The sequence below is a fragment of the Bombina bombina genome, chromosome 2 (genome assembly GCF_027579735.1).
Source record: "Bombina bombina isolate aBomBom1 chromosome 2, aBomBom1.pri, whole genome shotgun sequence".
Lineage (NCBI taxonomy): Eukaryota > Metazoa > Chordata > Amphibia > Anura > Bombinatoridae > Bombina > Bombina bombina.
The window spans coordinates 201,606,388-201,626,654 of NC_069500.1; the positions used below are offsets into that span (position 1 = coordinate 201,606,388).

Below are 20,267 nucleotides of genomic sequence, written 5' to 3' on the forward strand. Positions count from 1 at the left end.
AAAATACCACCTTAAATCACCTGAATACACCCAGGACAAACAACCAATAAAATGAAGAAGAGGGGTATTTAAATGCCAAGGATACACACATAAGAACACGTCTTGATAAAGCCCCTTATTTAGGGCGAAACGTGTTGACGTTATCCACAAAGACCACTGCTAACTGAGAGTGGACACTTAAACAAGAAACCTGTGAAAGAAAAGATCTCTGCATGATCTTGAAGTTTATCGAGTACGGGGATTTCAAACAGCCGTTTGTTTTCTATCTACACGTAGGAGCGTGCAACCAAGTAGCTGATCCGGAACCGCTAGAGCGGAGGTAAAGGAAGGTAACCGATCGTTACCACACTGGGCTCAGAGGAGACGCTACAACTTGTAAACCGTAACCGGAGGATTATCACAGCATACTAGTACTTGCGACACACGGAGTGTCTGAAGATTCCGGTAATTCCGGTAAGTACTGCTGCGATTTAAACATCGGAACACCAGTGGATTTCTTATACCACACTCGTACCTGTGACACATGTAGTGTCTGAAGATCCCGCTAATACCCGGTAAGTCCAGCTATAACTAAAGCATTAGAATACCCACTACCTTATTGGTTAACATTTCTGTAGTGCTTGGCACACTTAAACATCTCTAAGCAGACTGTAACTGTGAACTGTTTAGAAATCGGATCTTGGATATACCCAAAATCTCTGTAAGCAGATTGCAACTGTGAACTATATACATTCAGGTTGTGGATACTATTCAAAGAACTGAATTGTCCGTGGGACACATAACAATTATCATTGAGACATTGTGTCAGGAAACACAGGTGTGCGTGCTGTTATCTATTCTTTTGCAAGGTGGTATTCTGCCATAGTTAAATATACAGGGGCCAAATCTGTGATTTTTTACTCAACTGAATTTTTTTACAAACTTAGCTAAGAACTTATGAAGGTTTTGAATATATGAAGGTTTAAATGTTTCTTTTTAACAGGGAGACGTCCCTATATTGATATTTACCTTGTTCTCTATTAGAGATTAAACACTTATTTTAATCCTTTTTTATGTTTTATTAAATATTCTTTGTTTTAGAAAATAACTGTCTGCAAGTGTTATCTATTCCATTAACTCCTGGGCTTTTAGCGCTCCCTTACTTACATATTCGTATCTGTTAACCTTTTATTTGTCAGTCATAGGGGTAGACTGACTAGTTGGGGAGCTAGGAGTTTATACTGAGCACCAACTTAGATCTGTTTGTGCCAGCATTTGTGAACATTAGTGGGACTGGGAAAGTTGTAGACACTTCATTTTTTTGCCCCTTGAGCCAGCGCTGCAATTTCCACAAATAGTTTTCCCGGCTGCTTTTGCTTGTTTGTACTTTGCTCCTCCCCTGCCCAATTTTACTATGAATGTTGTGGGCGTGCCATGGGGCTTGCGAAGTTGCGCTGCTAGCCTAAACCTGCCTGCCTATCCGTGCTCACTGTTCAGTGACGTGTGGAGCAGTGGAGTCACTCACTGCTGTGCTGTCTCTCTAAACGGGAACTGGGAAATCATGAGGGAGATGCCTGGCACCTAACCGCATGACTGTCTGACACTGTCTCTAAAGTGAAGGAGCCACGTATGATGCCCACCAAACCAGTACGGTTATGTAGACTAAGTGCACACTGAAGAGGTAGGAGGGGAGGGCTGACGGGGGTCTGGGGTTGGGCAGAAAGCAGAGGTGCTTGGCCATAAGAAGCGGTTGGCACGTGGCCCGGGGCTGTGCACTGACAGACTTGGAACAGAGTCAGAGAACAGAATTTTCATAGTTTGCGCGCCTAAACCTTTTCTTTAGTGATTTATTTTTAGAGTGCTCTGTTTATCTTTCATTTGATGCTCTGCTGAGCCAGGGAGCAGCTCTAGGCATGAGCTTTATAATTAATGCAGTGCAGTTTACATATTTTGTATGTGTGTGCGTCTGAGTGCTTTTGTGTGTGTGTGTCTGAGTGTTTTTGTGTGTGTGTGTGTGTGTGTGTGTCTGAGAGTTTTTGTGTGTGTGTTTTTGTGTGTGTGTCTGAGTGTGTTTCCGAGTGTTTGTGTGTGCATCTAAGTGTGTTTTTAAGTGTGAGTGTGTCTGAGTGTTTGTATGTGTGTGTGTCTGTGTTTTTGTGTTTGTGTGTGTCTGCTTTCTGGGGGGAGGGGGGGTGACACCATAACTTACCGCACCGGGTGACACCAATCCTAGTGACGCCACTGCTAGCTGTCATTAAAGTAAAGGATATGGGTGATTGAAATTCTGATTGGCTGTTTCATCGTAGCACAAAACTTAAAAAAAAAAGTAGCCAACCAAGGAACCACAAGTAAGGCTGCAAACATTGTAATTAGAAAATTAAAAGAAGAAACATACACAAAAAATAGTTTTAAGATTTCTCACCTACAACTAAATGTTGTACATGCCCGATCATTTTAGATTCCAAAGTACCTTTCCAGGTCAGCATTATAATAGTGGACTGAAAAGCTACCTGGTTTTATTCTAAAGCTGATCAGTCTTTTTAAACATGTATTTCCTTCTTATGAACTTCAGTACAGACTAGTGCAAGTGTCCTATAAATAAACATTTACAGTCTATAAAACCTGCCAACAAGCTTGAAATAGTGGAACATTTTACACTGTTTCTGTCCAAAGTTGTTTTTTCAATTATTAACACAAAAAAAGAAAACTGTGAGGTGTCACTCACTAATGAAAGAGCATATTTAGAATTCAGAGTGCTAATGCATTATGCCTAATACAGGACCTCATCCATCTCTGAATTACAGGCCAGTGTCAGGCAAAGTGGGAAATTTAGTGCACTTAAAAGAACAGATGTCATTGTAAGCCCTTGAGAAAATAAAGACTAATAAATAAAACATGAGTTACCGTAGCTTTAATTCCAATCCTAAATATGTGTTCTAAACTAAAAAAATGTACTTAATTGACCCACTGCCCAGGTAGGCTCAAATAAGTTAACGTGTCACAAAAGCCCCTGGATTAAGCAACTATATATTGAAATGTAATTTTAAAGGGACAGTCTAGGCCAAAATAAACTTTCATGATTCAGATAGAGCATGTAATTTTAAACAATTTTCTTTTATCACCAATTTTGCTCTGTTCTCTTGGTATTCTTAGTTGAAAGCTTAACCTAGGAGGTTCATATGCTAATTTCTTAGACCTTGAAGCCCATCTCTTTCAGATTGCATTTTAACAGTTTTTCACCACTAGAGGGAGTTAGTTCACATATTTCATATAGATAACACTGTGCTCGTGCACGTGAAGTAATCTGGGAGCAGGCACTGATTGGCTAGACTGCAAGTCTGTCAAAAGAACTGAAAAAAGGGAGGCTTAGATACAAGATAATCACAGAGGTTAAAAGTATATTATTATAACTGTGTTGGTTATGCAAAACTGGGAAATGGGTAATAAAGGGATTATCTATCTTTTAAAACAATAAAAATTCTGGTGTAGACTGTCCCTTTAAGTTAAAACTGCATACTTACCGTAGTTTAAGTATATCTCTCTTTAATCTATGGACCCTTTAAAGAATTTCCATTAAAGAGGCATTACCATTAATGTGAAAAATAATATTTTTCTGTAGAAAAATAAAATCCATAAAAAATGCTTAATTTTTATGTTATTGCAAAATCTATCTGTCATACTATTTTGGGGCTCTGTCCCAGTTTTTTCTTATCTCATAACAAGATGCTTATATGCATAAACTGGCTGTGTGTGTGTTTATATATATATATATATACACACACAGGTATATATGTATATATAAATATATAATAATTTGTTTTAAAAGACATATGCTCTTTAAATTAAAAATGAATTTGTTTAATGCATAACTGCTTCATCTAGGGACTGTTATTTTCATATATATTTTTTTAATTTAAAGGGACATTACCATTTAATATAAAAAATTATCTTTGTAGAATAATAAAAACAAATTATTCCTTTTTATGTTACTACAAAATGTAACTGATTGCAAAGGCACAGACGTCTGGGGAAGTAAAACAGCAGATCTTTTTACAGCTAGGGCTCCCCTAGATGACACATGCATGAGCTAAACAGATGATAGAAAGTGAGTTGTGTGCATCAGGAGGGTGTAGAAAATAGGTTAAAGTGACATTAAAATATTTTTTTATGTCTCAGCAAAATAAATAAATGTTTTAAAAGCATTAAAGCTGTCATTTTGTTAGAAAAATATGCATTGTTTTGTAGGCACTAGACACACCCATTGAAAGGACTACTGCATATTTATCTAACTTCCTTTGTGACCAATTAGGGGAAGATATAAACACATTATCGTGAATCAAATTTTGAGTTTAATGTCCCTTTAAAGGGATAGAAAATAAAAAAAATGAACTCTGCATGGTTGCATTTCAATTTGGAATAGAAGCATTTTCGCATTAGCAAAAAATGTTCTATTAAAGGTTATTACTGTTTTTCTGCACCATACGTACATATCCTGTGAGGGGCCTTGCATCAATATTTAAACACCACCCCTTCTCAGAGAGTCAGCAGTGTCTTGAATGAAACAAATTAAAGTGATGGTAAATGTTAGCCAATCAAATGCTATATATATATATATATATATATATATATATATATATATATATGTAATCTTTGCCATTAAAAAAAGTATATTTGTACCTTTTTTTTATTTTAAATCTATCCGTGAAAAGTGTTAAATCCGTGCCTATAGTAATGCTTCTATACAATGTTATCCCGGCCCACTGGGATTAACTCTTTTTTTTGTATGACAATTCCAATGAACATCCAATCAGTTTATGTGTCATATGATACTCTTGAAGTCCAGCCCTTTGAAAGCCCTTAGGAAGCCTATGTAGAGAGAGGGTGGGACTGCTCTTTATGTCACAGCCAAGCCAAAAGAGGAAATGAAGGGGGAGGAGGAACAGAAGATACCCAGTAGGATTATAATTTTTATTATTATAAAATATATATATATATATATATATATATATATATATATATATATATATATATATATATATATATATATATATATATATATATACAGGTGGTCCTCGTTTTACAACGGTTCAATTTACACCGTTTCAGAATAACAACCTTTTTTTCCAGTCATGTCACTGCTATTGAAAAGCATTGAGAAGCAGTGCATTTATTAAAATAGCCAGTAGGTGTAGCTGTCTGCTTGTGTTGCAGCAAGGCCAAGCAAGCTGAAATTAATAAGTTTAACCAGACCTGAGCTATCGAGCAGATTTCAAAGGAACAAGATCTTCCTGTCTATAAATCAGTCCAGATTGGAATGCATAGAAAGAACTGTTTGCAGAAAAATGCAAGAGAAGTCTGTGTTGTGTGATTATTTTATTAGGTTTATAATGCTGTTTAGCAACAGTTTTTGTTCATTTAATTATATATTCTGTGTTGTGTGATTATTTTATTAGGTTTATAATGCTGTTTAGCATTTAAAGTCTTCATTTCAAAACTTTAAAAATAATGTATTTGGTGTTACTTATGACAATTTTGAGAGGGGCCTGGAACCTATCTCCCTCACTTCCTATTGACTTACATTATAAACTGGGTTCCAATTTACAACGGTTTCGATTTAAAACCATTCCTTCTGGAACCTAACCCCGGCGTAAACTGAGGGCTACCTGTATATATATACACTTTAAAAAAATATGCAGTTTTGCTTGTACACTAATATATTTTTCATTGCAATATTATTAAAGTCTGAAATGTACGATCACTTTAAGTCTTCAGAACAATACACTCCACTGTCAGCTCTCTAAGAAAGTGTGGTGTTTGAATACTGATGCATGGGCCTTCACGGGATATGTGCGTATGCTGCAGAAAAACAGCTTTTACTAGAAGCATTTTTGATAATTGAAGTATACTGCAAAAATGCTTATATTTCAAATTGAATTGCACTCATGCACATTTCAGTTTTGACCTTTCTATCCCCTTTAGTTAAAGGTATTTTAAAGCTAGCATGAAATGCATCTTTATGTACATCCAGCCTGTGAACAACTCCTGCAGTGGACAGTGAAATTCCACATAAAATGAATAACTGCATTATATTTTAAATTGTCCTCTTTAAAAAACAACCAACCAAAAATGAACTTTATTGCTTTCAAATTAATGTTTTATTAGTCCCACATAAGATACACATTTTTGTAATATCTTATTTTTGTTTCCAATCACATACTCAGGTCAGCAGCAGGCCAGGATTTTTGCATTCTGATACCTGACCACTTTTGATTGAACTATCTGTATTTATAGATACATGGAATCCACTTATGTTTGGTGAACAGGTTTGAGTATACCTACTTTAGAATGATACACAGACAAATAGATCAATTCTGATGGCTGCTGCATCCATAAGCTCCAGCACAGATACTGCATTCTTCTACAAATTAAAAACTTCAAGATGTGGTACAAAGCTTTGCAGGCTGGTATAATTAATTACTATATGGGCAACTAAACTCTTTGGTACAATTTATGGAAGTGAACATAATCCATTGAAGAGCTCTTGAATACAAGAAGACACAAAATAAAGGCTCTCAATATATATTTTTATTTTTTTGTGAACAAATATATTGATAATACATTTTAATAGTAGAGCAATAGCTGATCTAATACATATAATATATTGTAATATTAGAGCAATAACTGCTCTGGTGGATGGGACTAAACCATTGCATGCGATATTATTTTCTATTCTATATTACTCTGTGATTTCACAAAAGCCTCTCATAACTATCTGCCCATGCAATGTTATATTATATACAGTAGTACCCAGTTAAATACTGTGTGGTGTTGGATATGATTTTGCCTCAAGGCTAGTATTTATCCAGGCATTTTCATATTTACTTAAAGGGACACTAAATTGTAAACATTTCTATCATGAACATGAAGGAGCACTGTTCAAACTGTATTTTTTTCCGCATAAAATTGGTTTCCCCTTAAAGGGACATGATACCCAATGTTGAACCACTTAAAAAAAAGTGATGCAGCATAGCTTTAAAAAGCTGACTAGAAAATATCACCTGAACATCTCTATGTAAAAAAAATAAGATATTTTACCTCGAAAATTTCCTAAGTATTCACAAAGAGACTTTAAGCAGCCAATCAGGATGCTAGTCCCAGGACTTGCAAGGGAGTGTGCATCTGGCATGTGCATGCACAGTAATGTTATTTTTCTATTTAGTTTAAGGAAATTTACTATAAAATCTCACAAGATTTTAAGTGAAATCTCATGAGATCACAGCAAAGGAAAACATGACCTCAGCACTGCTGATGCTGATGCTGATTGGCTATTAAAAATAAAAAAAAAGTTTCAACCTGCAGCTGTACAGCAGTTTAAAGGGATAGTAAAGTCCAAATTAAAAATTCATAATTCAGATAGGGCATGTAATTTTAAACAACTTTCTAATTTACTTTTATCATCAAATTTTCTTTGTTCTCTTGTTATTCTTAGTTGAAAGCTAAACATAGGTAGGCTCACATGCTAATTTCTATGCCCTTGAAGGCCGCCTCTGCATTTTACAGTTTTTCACAACTAGAGGGCGTTAGTTCATGTGTTTCATATAGATAACACTGTGCTCATGCACGTGAAGTTATTTAAGAGTCAGCACTAATTGCCTGAAATGGAAGTCTGTCAAAAGATCTGAGATAAGGTGGCAGTCAGCAGAAACTTAGATACAAGGTAATTACAGAGGTAAAAAATATATTTCTATAACAGTGTTGGTTATCAAATCTGGGGAATGGTAAATAAAGGGATTATCTATATTTTTAAACAATACCATTTTTGGTGTTTACTGTCCCTTTAAGTATAACGGTTGTTATTTCAAATGACAAAATAAAGGTAAGTGAGCTATTTGTAAACAATATATTACTCCATAGCGTGACAAATCCAGGAGCCAGGGAGCCATTGGCTCATAAAATTTTACCCCTGGCTCCTGTTTGGGTTATTCCCCATATACTATATACAAACACTGCCTGGCTCCTAAACATAAGCCTGGACCCTAATATTCTTACTGACTCTTAAACTTTACACAGATTTGTCAACCCCTGTATAACCCAACAGGTAAAATGGATCACTGGGAACACATTAAAGGGAGAGACATTTTTACTGTCCCTTTAAATTTGAAGTTAAAGTTGTTTCTTTTCACTTTGATGCTAAATGGCAGTACATTTCTGTGTAAAACTGGACCTAAGACCTGACAGCTCCCTGACTAGTAAGGACTCCCACGTCCCTATTGGAGGAGAGTGACACACCCCACAAGCATAGAAACAAGAAATTGTGTTTTCTCAGTACAGGAACAACTGTTTCACATAAAGAAACAAATACAGGTAGCCCTCAGTTTACGCCGGGGTAAGGTTCCAGAAGGAATGGTTGTAAATCGAAACCGTTGTAAATTGAAACCCAGTTTATAATGTAAGTCAATGGGAAGTGAGGGAGATAGGTTCCAGGCCCCTCTCAAAATTGTCATAAGTAACACCTAATACAATATTTTTAAAGACTTTAAATGCTAAACAGCATTATAAACCTAATAAAAAATCACACAACACAGAATATATAATTAAACTAAGTTAAATGAACAAAAACATTTGCTAAACAGCATTATAAACCTAATAAAATAATCACACAACACAGACTTCACTTGCATTTTTCTGCAAACAGTTCTTTCTATGCATTCCAATCTGGACTGATTTATAGACAGGAAGATCTTGTTCCTTTGAAATCTGCTCGATAGCTCAGGTCTGGTTAAACTGATTAATTTCAGCTTGCTTGGCTTTGCTGCAACACAAGCAGACAGCTCCACATACTGTTTATTTTAATAAATGCACTGCTTCTCAATGCTTTTCAATAGCAGTCACATGACTGGAAAAAAAGGTTGTTATTCTGAAACGGTGTAAATTGAACCGTTGTAAAACGAGGGCCACCTGTACATTATTTAAATGCCCTCATTTAGATGCAACAAATAAAAAAATACTTTTGTATCTCTTAAATACATGTAGAGGTACTGTATTTTTTCTTTCTCTCATGAATAGCTATTGGTGTAGTTAGAGAGATGACAAATGCAGAAAGAAATATGTGTATATACACAATATCTATCTGTCTGTATGTCTGTCTGTCTAAATGTTTTAGGGGCTCTGTCTCAATTGATTAAAGTGAAAATGATACATTTTTAACAAAGTTGCTTTTTAAAATGTTACATGTCAGTCTTAAAAAAGGTACTAAGTAAAGGGTTTTAGAATCTGCTTCATCATGTAAACAAACTTCTATGGCTATATAAATAATGATAACCAAAACACTCATGTTACAATATATATATATATATATATATATATATATATATATATATATATATATATATATATATATATATATATATATATATATATATATATATATATATATTATATACATATGTGTGTGTGTGTGTATATATATATATATATATATATATATATATATATATATGTGTGTGTGTGTGTAGTGCAGATACCTCTGGAAAACAGAAATGCCTAAATAATCTAATTGTTCATTTTAAATAAGATGAGCAAGCACATTTCTGCTCACAAATTTACATAGCAACAATTCCCGGCATTAACCCTTGTCTCCAACGCCCTCTCTGGTAGCCAATAGGTTAAGAAGACCAGATGCTTAGATTCCATTCGCTGCCTGCAAGAGCGCTCTTTGTCCACTGCGAGTTGCCGTAGGGACCGCAGTGCGGACTGCACCACGCCCACCAGCCGGCATCTCTGCTTCAGCAGCAAGTGTCATTAGAGCAGCATATGAGCATATAGAGAAATGCTGCTGCAAGGGCAACGGGCTTATTAATGCATTGTGTAAATGCGCAGCACATGGCCCAGTAATGCAGCCCCTTAACACTACATTCTGCAATTCTATCTCATATAAAAATGATGAAATATTCAAAAAATAATGTTAAAATACCTGCAATGTAAAAATCGATATAAAATCATTCATGTAGTCTATATGAGTGATCTTTGGTGAGCTTACATATACACAAAACAACGTTACCTATACAAAATGCTCATCAATGACTAATTTTCAAATAAAAATATTATTTAAAATCATAGAGCAAAATAGTTAAAACCTTTTCAGATGACAAAGCACGAGTGTTATATGAATAAATAATGAGCATAATTGGGTAATTAGCAGATGAATGGTGCTGGCAGCATGGAGAGGGTGGGGTACATAGGGTTTAAGAAGTAAAGGCGATGCCCTTGCTCTATCTTCTACCTATTCTGCTGCACATCCCTCTAATATGAATAGAAGCAATTACAGAACATTATCACCTAGCAGGGAATAGCCTAACCCATACTAATAGTCCAGCAGGAACTTAATACAAAAGCCATATTCTCTATAAATATACCAAATGCATGTAGAATATAAATAATCTGATCTATATCATGTTTATAAATTATCCATTAGTCTTTACAATGAATATTAATTCTGCAAATCTGAACATCATGAATAGCAAACTATCATTTTTCTGTTTCCATCACTGCATTGCATATTTGCATTAGGTGGCTAATACATTACATAGCATCCTTATACAGAGTATTAATTCCAGACTGGATGCTGCTGTATCCTTGCTGAGCACAGTGTACTGGCACAGGGAGGGGCAGCTTCCTTGCCAACTGTTAGATACGCAGCCCACCAGATTTTCTTTATAGAAAAAAGGGAGTGGCTGCATCAGCTTGTCTTTCTTTGTTCCCCAAATGAAGATCAATACAAATGTTGTCTTTTCCTTCTAGAAACATCCATTTATTAAATGCCCATAAGCAGGTATTAAATAAACACGTATTCCAGGCTAGGGTTTATTTGCCATTTCACCTGTAAATGGTTTTGTGTTTCCCAATGCATGAAGAGAAGCCAAACAAAAGCTTGTGCAAACTGTAGTTATTGGCTTTTTTTGCAGTCTGCAGAGATTCCTGCTAATGTTTTATTTTATAATGCTGGTGCTTACCTCTCTCTATATTAGCGATGGCACATCTTAAATGGTCTTCTGTCACTATTTCCCCAATCACCACCAACAGGTAAAATTTGTTGTCTTGGAACCTGTGGGACAGGCTGGGGGAGATAGAGGATGGGTTGGGAATGCTATTTGATGGGTCGATGTCCGGTCCAGGTTCCACCAGGGTTGCCATCCTTGCACACTCCCCCTTCTGCTGCCTTCCCTGGATGACAGTCCTCCCCCTCCTCGCTGGGTACAGTAGCTGAGAACAGACAGGGAGTGAGCCAGGGAGGGGAGGCAGCCTGGCTTTTATATGGAGAGCCTGGGCTGGGACCCTGGGAGGAGAATCACGTTAGCTGGCAGGCTGTTTTCCAGCATCCACGTCTGATGTCATCTGCAGCAAATCATCGCCTCCGGAAGCATAAAGCACAGAGGTGCGCAGACAATACCGAGCTAACTTACAGTGTATGTGGGATTGGTGCTGAGTACAGCTAAAAGTGCCACAGCACCCAAATACAGCGCATATTCAACACATGATACTGTATATCTTATTTTAAAATCACATTTCTCTTTTTTTTCTGGTGTGTTATAGAACTAGTTTGAAAAGTTACTGAAAGTTTTTTCCCCTCTAAGTTTGGCTGATAGAAAGGGTTTGTAGCAGCGATATGGTTAAACTGTCATAAAAAATGAATCTGTTATTAAATGGATACAGTTTTAGGCTATTTTAGTTTTGTAATTGGCTTTATAGAGTTATTTAAGGGACATTGGAACCTAGTCTTCAAAAAAAATCAATGTAATGCATTTTTAAACATTTTTAGCTACAACATAAAGCATTTTTGAGTACAATGTCCCTTTAATTATATTGTTTTGCTCAGTACATTAAAGTTACACTGTACTGTAAAATTGTTTTACCCTTAATGTGTTTCCAATGACTTGTTATACCAGCTGTACCATTTGAATTGTATGGGAAATTTACCCTATATGTTTATTTTTCTATTTGAAATGTATGGTTTTTGCTTTTAGAAACCACCACCCACTGAATTTGCAGGGAAAGCAGACCTCCTTATCTTATCATAGACTTTATACAAGGAAGCCTCCTTATTTTATCTATTTCTGTATAGACTTATACCAATACTTAGAGACAGCATTTGAAAATTACATATTACTACCTATTTCTATCTCCCTATTTCTATCTCCCAACATATGTGGCGATTTCAACAGGTAAAAACAACTATTTGAAATGACAAAATAATGTTAAACAATCTATTTGTAAACAAATTAGCACACTCCAGCATGTAAAATGTACAACTGGGAGCACATAAGGGGAGAAAAACACAGTGCAAAGTCCATTCAAGGTAAAAATACTTAGCCACTATATCTTTCTGTTTCTTAACTCTATTTTAAATTGATCTTTAAAACTTTTTATCTGTGTTTTAACTGAAGAAAATTGCTACGTTGCCTCATTAGTTACAGTACTTGTCAGAATTATGAAGTTTGATTACTTTTAATGCAAGCGGGCTAGCATGCGTATTACAAGCTGAAAGTAAATGGTTTGTGCGCCAACTTCAGGACTTTGGATATCGCGACCATGCTAACTTCTCCCCATAGACTTTAATGAAGCTTGTTATTAAACACTTATCGCTTTCACGCTAAACTGACCGTGTTTGATCAAGTGCGCTCAAGCCAACTTGAGTTATGGATATTTCTCATTCCAATGTTCTTCCCCTAGAAGAAAATTGAATATATATATATATATATATATATATATATAAAAATAAATAAATATGTGTAAGAACACTCTCATCAGCAGTAATCCAAAGTACCAGGGTACAGAAAAAATCAAATATTCATCTAAAAAATACACTCTCTGGATTTAAGCACAGCAAAAGGTTTAGTCATTGACATTTCGAGGCATTCACCCCTTCCTCAGACAACCTAACTTGAGCAAATGACTGTGAATTTCAAAATAAACATAACCCCACCCCTTAGTGCACAACCAATGGTCAATCACTCTTAATTAGATGGATCTGCATACATTTATCAAACATAAGCTTAGTGTAATACAACATCATATGATGGTTACCTGTGTACATCATCCAAAATATCTGTGTACATCATCTAAAATATATTAATTAACATCCTGTGATATTATAAATTAATCATATAACCTACTGCCCACTATCACCAAGCCTCACTGTCCTACATACTTCACCCATATAATGGGAGTTATTAAATCAACAACATATTATATCACAATACATATAGCAGTGTTAGTGTTCCACAAGTAATGCGAACATCTCCTGTCAATTTTCAAAATATAAACTGCATGTCACCCAAACTGCTATACTGTTAATGCTGCTCATGATCCATTGAAACACCAGAAGTGTACATGCACTGCATACGTGAATATCACAGTAACTATCGTCAATCATCTGGATATCATACAATTCATAAGATACATTTCACATCCTACCTTTTAATATGTTCAAATCATTGTCTATACGCCACACTTGATCACTTCCATCACTGTGTGGGCGCCTCAAAGTATATTATACTAGTCATGCCCACTATCCGATCATTCATAGGATCATGTTTAACAGGGGTGTATGGTCTAAATGGCCTTGTAAGAGACATGCCTGTCTTCTGTGTACACGTATCACTAGTTAACATACAAGGGGTTTAGTGTACAGTATTACATCAAATGGCATGTTAGGCTGTTGTAATTCAACACAGCATTAAATGGACAGTATACAATATATTTTCTATTGTTTTAAAAGATAGGTAATCCCTTTATTACCAATTCCCCAGTTTTTCATAACCAACACAGTTATATTTATATATTTTTTACCTTTGTGATTACCTTGTATCGAGGCATCTTCTGACAGCCCCCTGATCACATGACTTTGTATTATCTATTGCAGTTAGTACTGTGTTGTGCTAAACTTTAAATAACTTCTCAGGCGTGAACGCATTATTATCTATATGGCTCACATGAACTAGCATTCTCCTGTTGTAAAAAGCAAATACAAAAGCATGTGTTTAAGAGGCTGTCAATAGAGTCTTTGAAACAGGCAGAAATGTAGAGGTTTAAATGTTATGAAGTATATTAATCTAACAATGTTGGTTGTGCAAAGCTGGGGAATGGGTAGTAAAGGCATTATCTATCTCTTGAAACAATAACAATTTTAATGTAGACTGTCCCTTTAAGGGAGAGAGACATGTCAAATGTCAATTCTAATTCTAATTCAGCTTGATTATCCGAGCGTTTCACAACCATAGATCATACTCAATGTGTAACACTAAGTGCTACAGCCTCACATATACTACTGTATAATATCTTGTATGTGATATAATACCCATCATATAAAGCCCTTATTGACTATTCCCAAATTGCAAATAAACAACTCTCCTACTAACCACTCATATTATGTCTATCCTATATCAGCAGTATCTATATCTGCTGGAGGCTACAAGGCATAGTAGGTATTATATATTTGTGGCTCTTTGTAAAGGTGCAAATCATGAGCAACATGTACTCTAGACAACCTAACTATATAAAATATAATATACATCTTAAAGGGACTGTTTTTTTTACGTCACACTATCATATTAAATCATTATACATATAATTATCTTCCTTCATGTCACTTAAAGTATGGCCAGAAACTCCACAAACTATGGATCCACTTTGCTTCAATTTGCCTTATACCCCATCCTGGGTGTTTGCAGCTCGTGAAAAGGTAGTGATTGGTCTGATGTGAGTAAACCCCCAATGCTCTTTTAAAGATTTCACCGGTTTCTCTACTGCAGGAGTATACATTGTTACAAACGTTAATCTGTCATCCTGTTTTTGAGTCACCTTCGGTTCCAAAAGGTTTGTTTATGTAGTCCCCAGTGATTATTTTTTTAGCATTATTAATGTTTTCAAATGGGCCTGAGCTTTATCCCTGTTGAATTATTTCTCATAGCTCTAAGCATCTGTGCTTTTGGTATGGCTCTGATCAGTGACCTAGGGGGGCAGCTGATCTCTAATAGAATATAATTGCTATCAGTTGGTTAAGTAAACAGTGTGGATTCTAAATATTGATCTCCCTTGATGATACGCAGGTACAAAAAGTCTACCTCCTTCCTGCTGGAAGTCATCTTGAATTTCACAGGTGTGGATAATGCATTGAGATTTTCAACCGAATTGTTTAAGGCATCTTCATCACCTTTCCATATTAGCAGGACATCCTCAATATATCTTCTGTAAATGGAAATGTGTGGATGGGTCATAAACTTTCATCACCCTCTGTTCATAGTCCTCCATATACAGATTGGCATCTAATAGGGCCATATTGGACCCCATCGCTGTCCCAGTAACTTGTTGGAAGAATTTCCTTTTAATTAGGAAATAGTTATAGGTCAGGCATAGTTACATTCAGGTCCTATGTAAGGGTATTTTAACAATTCCTTTGAAACTGCTGCTATCCCATATATATGTGGGATGATGGTGTAGAGACTTGTAACGTTTATTGGGATGAGTAAATCTTTGCTTTGTATATCATCAGTAGTTGCAATCATCCTAAGAATGTCAGTAGAATCATGTACATATGATGTCATGTGCACTACCAGTGGTTGCAGGAAGTGGTTAACCCATTTAGCCATATTGTTTGTCAAAACTTTTCCGTATTTTCAAAAGGGTGTAAAGGATGGGAAAAATAGGATGTTTCACTTGTAGCCATTCAAAGGTATCCTTATCAAACCATCTTTGATCCAATCCTCCCTGTAGAACCTCTCCAATAATTGATTGGAAGTGTTTTGTCGGGTCTCTTGGTAGCAATTTGTATAACTGTTGGTCATAGAGTGGGGAATTTATGTTATCTCTATAATCAATATAGTTCATCACAACTATAGCTCCTCCCTTGTCTGCTTTGTGGATGGCTAAATTTGGGTCCATGGATAGATTTGTGATGGCCATCCTCTCTTTTCTGGATAGGTTTCTATTTGGTACTTGCTGAAGTGAGAGTTGGATCAAAGGAACCCTTGTTTTTAAAAGGATTGTCAACCCCTACACCTGTGTGATGTTGGAAGTAGTCTTTCAATCTCTGTAAATCCAACCAAGTGGTAAATTCATTTGGTTTCATTGTTGGGATACATGTCATGCCCCTATTAAGCAAGCAGTGTTCCATATCAGTAAGGGCTCTGTCCGATAAATTAATGGTTATGTTCTCCTCATTCTTTCAAGCAGTGGAGGTTTTGAGATTGTAACCCCCCTCTTCTGTGATCTTAAAATATATCTCTCCAGTGGGTTTAATAGCCACCTATACACCTGCTTTTCTCTGTAATCTTCAATTACTTGTTGTAATTTCTTATTTTTGAAAGATGTCAGTGCCTCTTTATATTTTTTCACTTGTAGTGATAATTTGGTGATCCTATCCTCTGTGTTATCCTGTTGTAGATGTGATCCTTTAGTGGATTTCAAGGCCTGAATGTCCACTTTAACCGTATTTAAAAGTCATCTCAGCTCTTTCACTACTAAAAGTAGAAGAAAAAGTGAACATTTGTTAAGCACTGCACACCACTTCTTGCAGAGCTCACTATTATTTCTGCCATTCATTGGCACATTACGTATTCTGAATCCTTTTGGTATGTTTCTTTTTGTAATATTCCGAGAGATATATACCATGTAACTGGAGATCCACTTCCTTTTGTTTTATTTTAAGTAACAATAAATATACAGATTGTCTAGATTCCTTATCTTGTGCCAATTCATCATATTCAAACAGTATATGTGCTGCATCTGTATCAGTAAGTGATAATGTCTCGGCAATATCTGTAGGATTTACTATGGGGCCTATTTATCAAAGTGTCAACTATGTTGCATTCGCCGGCGTCAAATACGCTTGCACGACATCACCAAACATTGTTGCAGTGGATCTGAATACGATCTCCTTATTTATCAAAAAAGCCGTCAAAAACACGTGCGTCAAGTACGGTGAAGAGCAATGGACTGGTGTTAACTAACAGTCATCGATGTCGCGGTTATTCAGGTTTTTCCCAACTCTATTTATACCATTTCATTACTGTCCGTGAACAAGCACATTTCTCTGTTATATGATACTTTCACATAAATTAATGTGTATTTGTATTTCTAGAAGTCATGATACGCTTTTATCTTAGATTTTTTTTTATAAATAATTATTAATGCTCGAATTTGTACATATTTCTTTGCACATACTTCTATATATATAAATATATATATATATATATATATATATATATAAGTGTGTGTGTGTTATGTCAGAAATCTTTTGCAAAAAATTTTACATGTCCCTAAATTCCTTTTTTTGTTCTAAACAATGTTGTCTTTCATATCTCTGTGTTTATTTATACCACTATATGTATATAGTGTAAATTTATTATTATTCTGAGCAGGAATAATTGTGAATATAGCATGTAATCAGGGTATCATATGTATTTATTTGCAATCAATGGATATTTTAAGAGCTGGGACAGTTTTCTCTCTGTACCTGTGTAACCCCTCCTGTTTGCAATCTAGTTTTAAAAACCACCCCTTCAGAGGTGTTATAAAATGGGCTGGCATATAAGATGACATTTCTTACTGAAAAATAAATTTAAGAGAAGGAAGAAATATACTTAAAATAGCATGACAGTAAAGAGGTGATTCTAATTTCTGCTGTATCTGAATCATGACAGTTTAAATTTAGGTGGGCTATCCATTTGAGCTATCAGTTTAAGATTATTTTGAATCAAACATCAATTCGAATTTTAAAATCCTTGTCTAAAATATTACACTGGGTGTCCTAATGTCAGCATCAATGTTTATCTTTAATACTAATTTCTAATATACATACTTTGAAAGTATAATACACAATGTAACAATACACAATGTAACACATGGCACTTACAAGTTCTGATAAATGATCAATGACACAAGTATCGAGCAATTTGATTTCTTAGTAATAGTTTATAATGTGTATTTGAAACAGATTGGTTGATGTCATAAATCATGTGATTATGCATATTCCAATCAAAAGTGGTGGAAAATTCACTAGTGTGTGGGTTGTTTAGGAGTTTGCGTCATCATTGGTGCGAAAAGTGTTGATATGGCGCGAAGTGGAGAGTGTGACTTGTATTACATGGCTTAAACATGGTGCACATAGATTTTTCAAAAAAATACAAAGGAAGTTAGCTATTTTATGTTGTATATTTATTTCATTTCTATATCTATTAGTGCAACAAGTTTGGGGCAAAACTTTGCACCAAATTTGTAGAAATAATATTGTCCCCTTGCTCTGTAATGAGAGACAAAGTTGTAACATAATCCATAAGTAGTAATGTATTTTTCATTTTCATCCCTATATCTACTAGTGCACCAAATGTGGAGCAATAATATTGTTTGATTTAGAAAGAGTATACAATTTTAATAGAGTTTCTAATTTACTTTTATTATGTAATATACTTCATTCTCTTGCAGCATCGAACATAAGCTTTCTGTGTTTTCAGACTTCCATTGAGTTCTATGGCTTCCGCGACCTCAAGGATGGCGGATTGAAAACCAGGTATGCTGAGTCGGAAAAGACGCAAGTGTCAATGTAGAATTTTTGATAACTTAGTGAGAGGTTCAAATAGTGTCGATTAGGAGGGCGAATGAACACAATTCCGCTAGAATACTACTTTTTCAACTCGCATTGATCTGCGTTGGATTGAGAACGCGGGATCTTATTTTACGTCACAAATTAAAAAAATTTGCTGATCTTTATGCTTTGATAACTACGGTGGATCAATCTCGCGACAAATTTGACGCGGAATTCCGAAATACGACGCTTTGATAAATATGCCCCAATGTGTGGAAGTAGTAGGCATTTGCATCTCCATAATAAAAAAAAAACTTGGTGCAGTGTTCACACCTGTGTACACCTTGTGAAGTACAGCTGGGGAGAAGGTTTAGCCTTGATGCAATGGGTGCAGTAAACAGATAATAGAAAAATACTTGTAAGCGCACTCTAATCAGCAGTAATCCAAAGTAGCAGGGTGCAGAAAAAAATCAAATATTAAACTTGATCCTATGAATGATCGGATAGTAGGCGTGACTAGCATGATACACAGTGATGGAAGTTCAGGAAGTGATCGAGTGTGGTGTATATAGACAATGATTTGAACATATTGAAAGGTAGGATGTGATATTTATCTTATGAATTGTATAATATCCAGAGGATTGGCGATGGCTACTGTGATATTCACCTAGGCATTGCATATACAGTATCTCACAAAAGTGAATACACCCCTCACATTTTTGTAAATATTTTATCAAATCTTTTCATGTGGCAACACTGAAGAAATGACACTTTGTTACAATGTAAAGTAGTGAGTGAACAGCCTGTATAACAGTGTAAATTTGCTGTCCCCTCAAAATAACTCAACACACAGCCATTAATGTCTAAACCTTTGGCAACAAAAGTGAGTACGCCCCTAAGTGGAAATGTCCAAATTGGGCCCAAAGTGTCAATATTTTGTGTGGCCACCATTATTTTCCAGCACTGCCTTAACCCTCTTGGGCATATAGTTCACCAGAGCTTCACAGGTTGCCACTGGAGTCCTCTTCCACTCCTCCATGGCAACATCACAGAGCTGGTGGATGTTAGAGACTTTGCGCTCTACCACCTTCCATTTGAGGATGCCCCACAGATGCTCAATAGGGTTTAGGTCTAGAGACATGCATGGCCAGTCCATCACCTTTACCCTCAGCTTCTTTAGCAAGGCAGTGGTCATCTTGGAGGTGTGTTTGGGATTGTTATCATGTTGGAATACTGCCCTGTGGCCTGGTCTCCGAAGGGAGGGGATCATGCTCTGCTTCAGTATGTCACAGTACATGTTGGCATTCATGGTTCCCTCAATGAACTGTAGCTCCCCAGTGCCAGCAACACTCATGCAGGCCCAGACCATGACACTTCCACCACCATGCTTGACTGTAGGCACTTGTCTTTGTACTCCTCACCCAGTTGCCGCCACACACGCTTGAAACCATCTGAACCAAATAAATTTATCTTGGTCTCATCGGACCACAGGACATGGTTCCAGTAATTCATGTCCTTAGTCTGCTTGTCTTTAGCAAACTGTTTGCAGACTTTCTTGTGCATTATCTTTAGAAAAGGCTTCCTTCTGGGACGACAGCCATGCAGACCAATTTGATGCAGTGTGCAGCGTATGGTCTGAGCACTGACAGGCTGACCCCCCACCCTTCAACCTCTGCAGCAATGCTGGCAACATTCATATGTATATTTC

General features: G+C 36.0%; 1 protein-coding gene across 1 annotated transcript in view; it reads right to left on the reverse strand.

Moving 5' to 3' along the window:
* MAP1B (microtubule associated protein 1B) overlaps positions 1–11,265 on the reverse strand; it is a 153,167-nt gene extending 141,902 nt beyond the window's left edge. Inside the window, exon 1 of the mRNA XM_053701440.1 lies at positions 10,992–11,265. Within this exon, the coding sequence (XP_053557415.1) occupies positions 10,992–11,172 (181 nt within the window). The 5' untranslated portion in view covers positions 11,173–11,265. The remainder of the gene's footprint in view (positions 1–10,991) is intronic.
* Between the last annotated feature and the right edge of the window lie 9,002 nt (positions 11,266–20,267).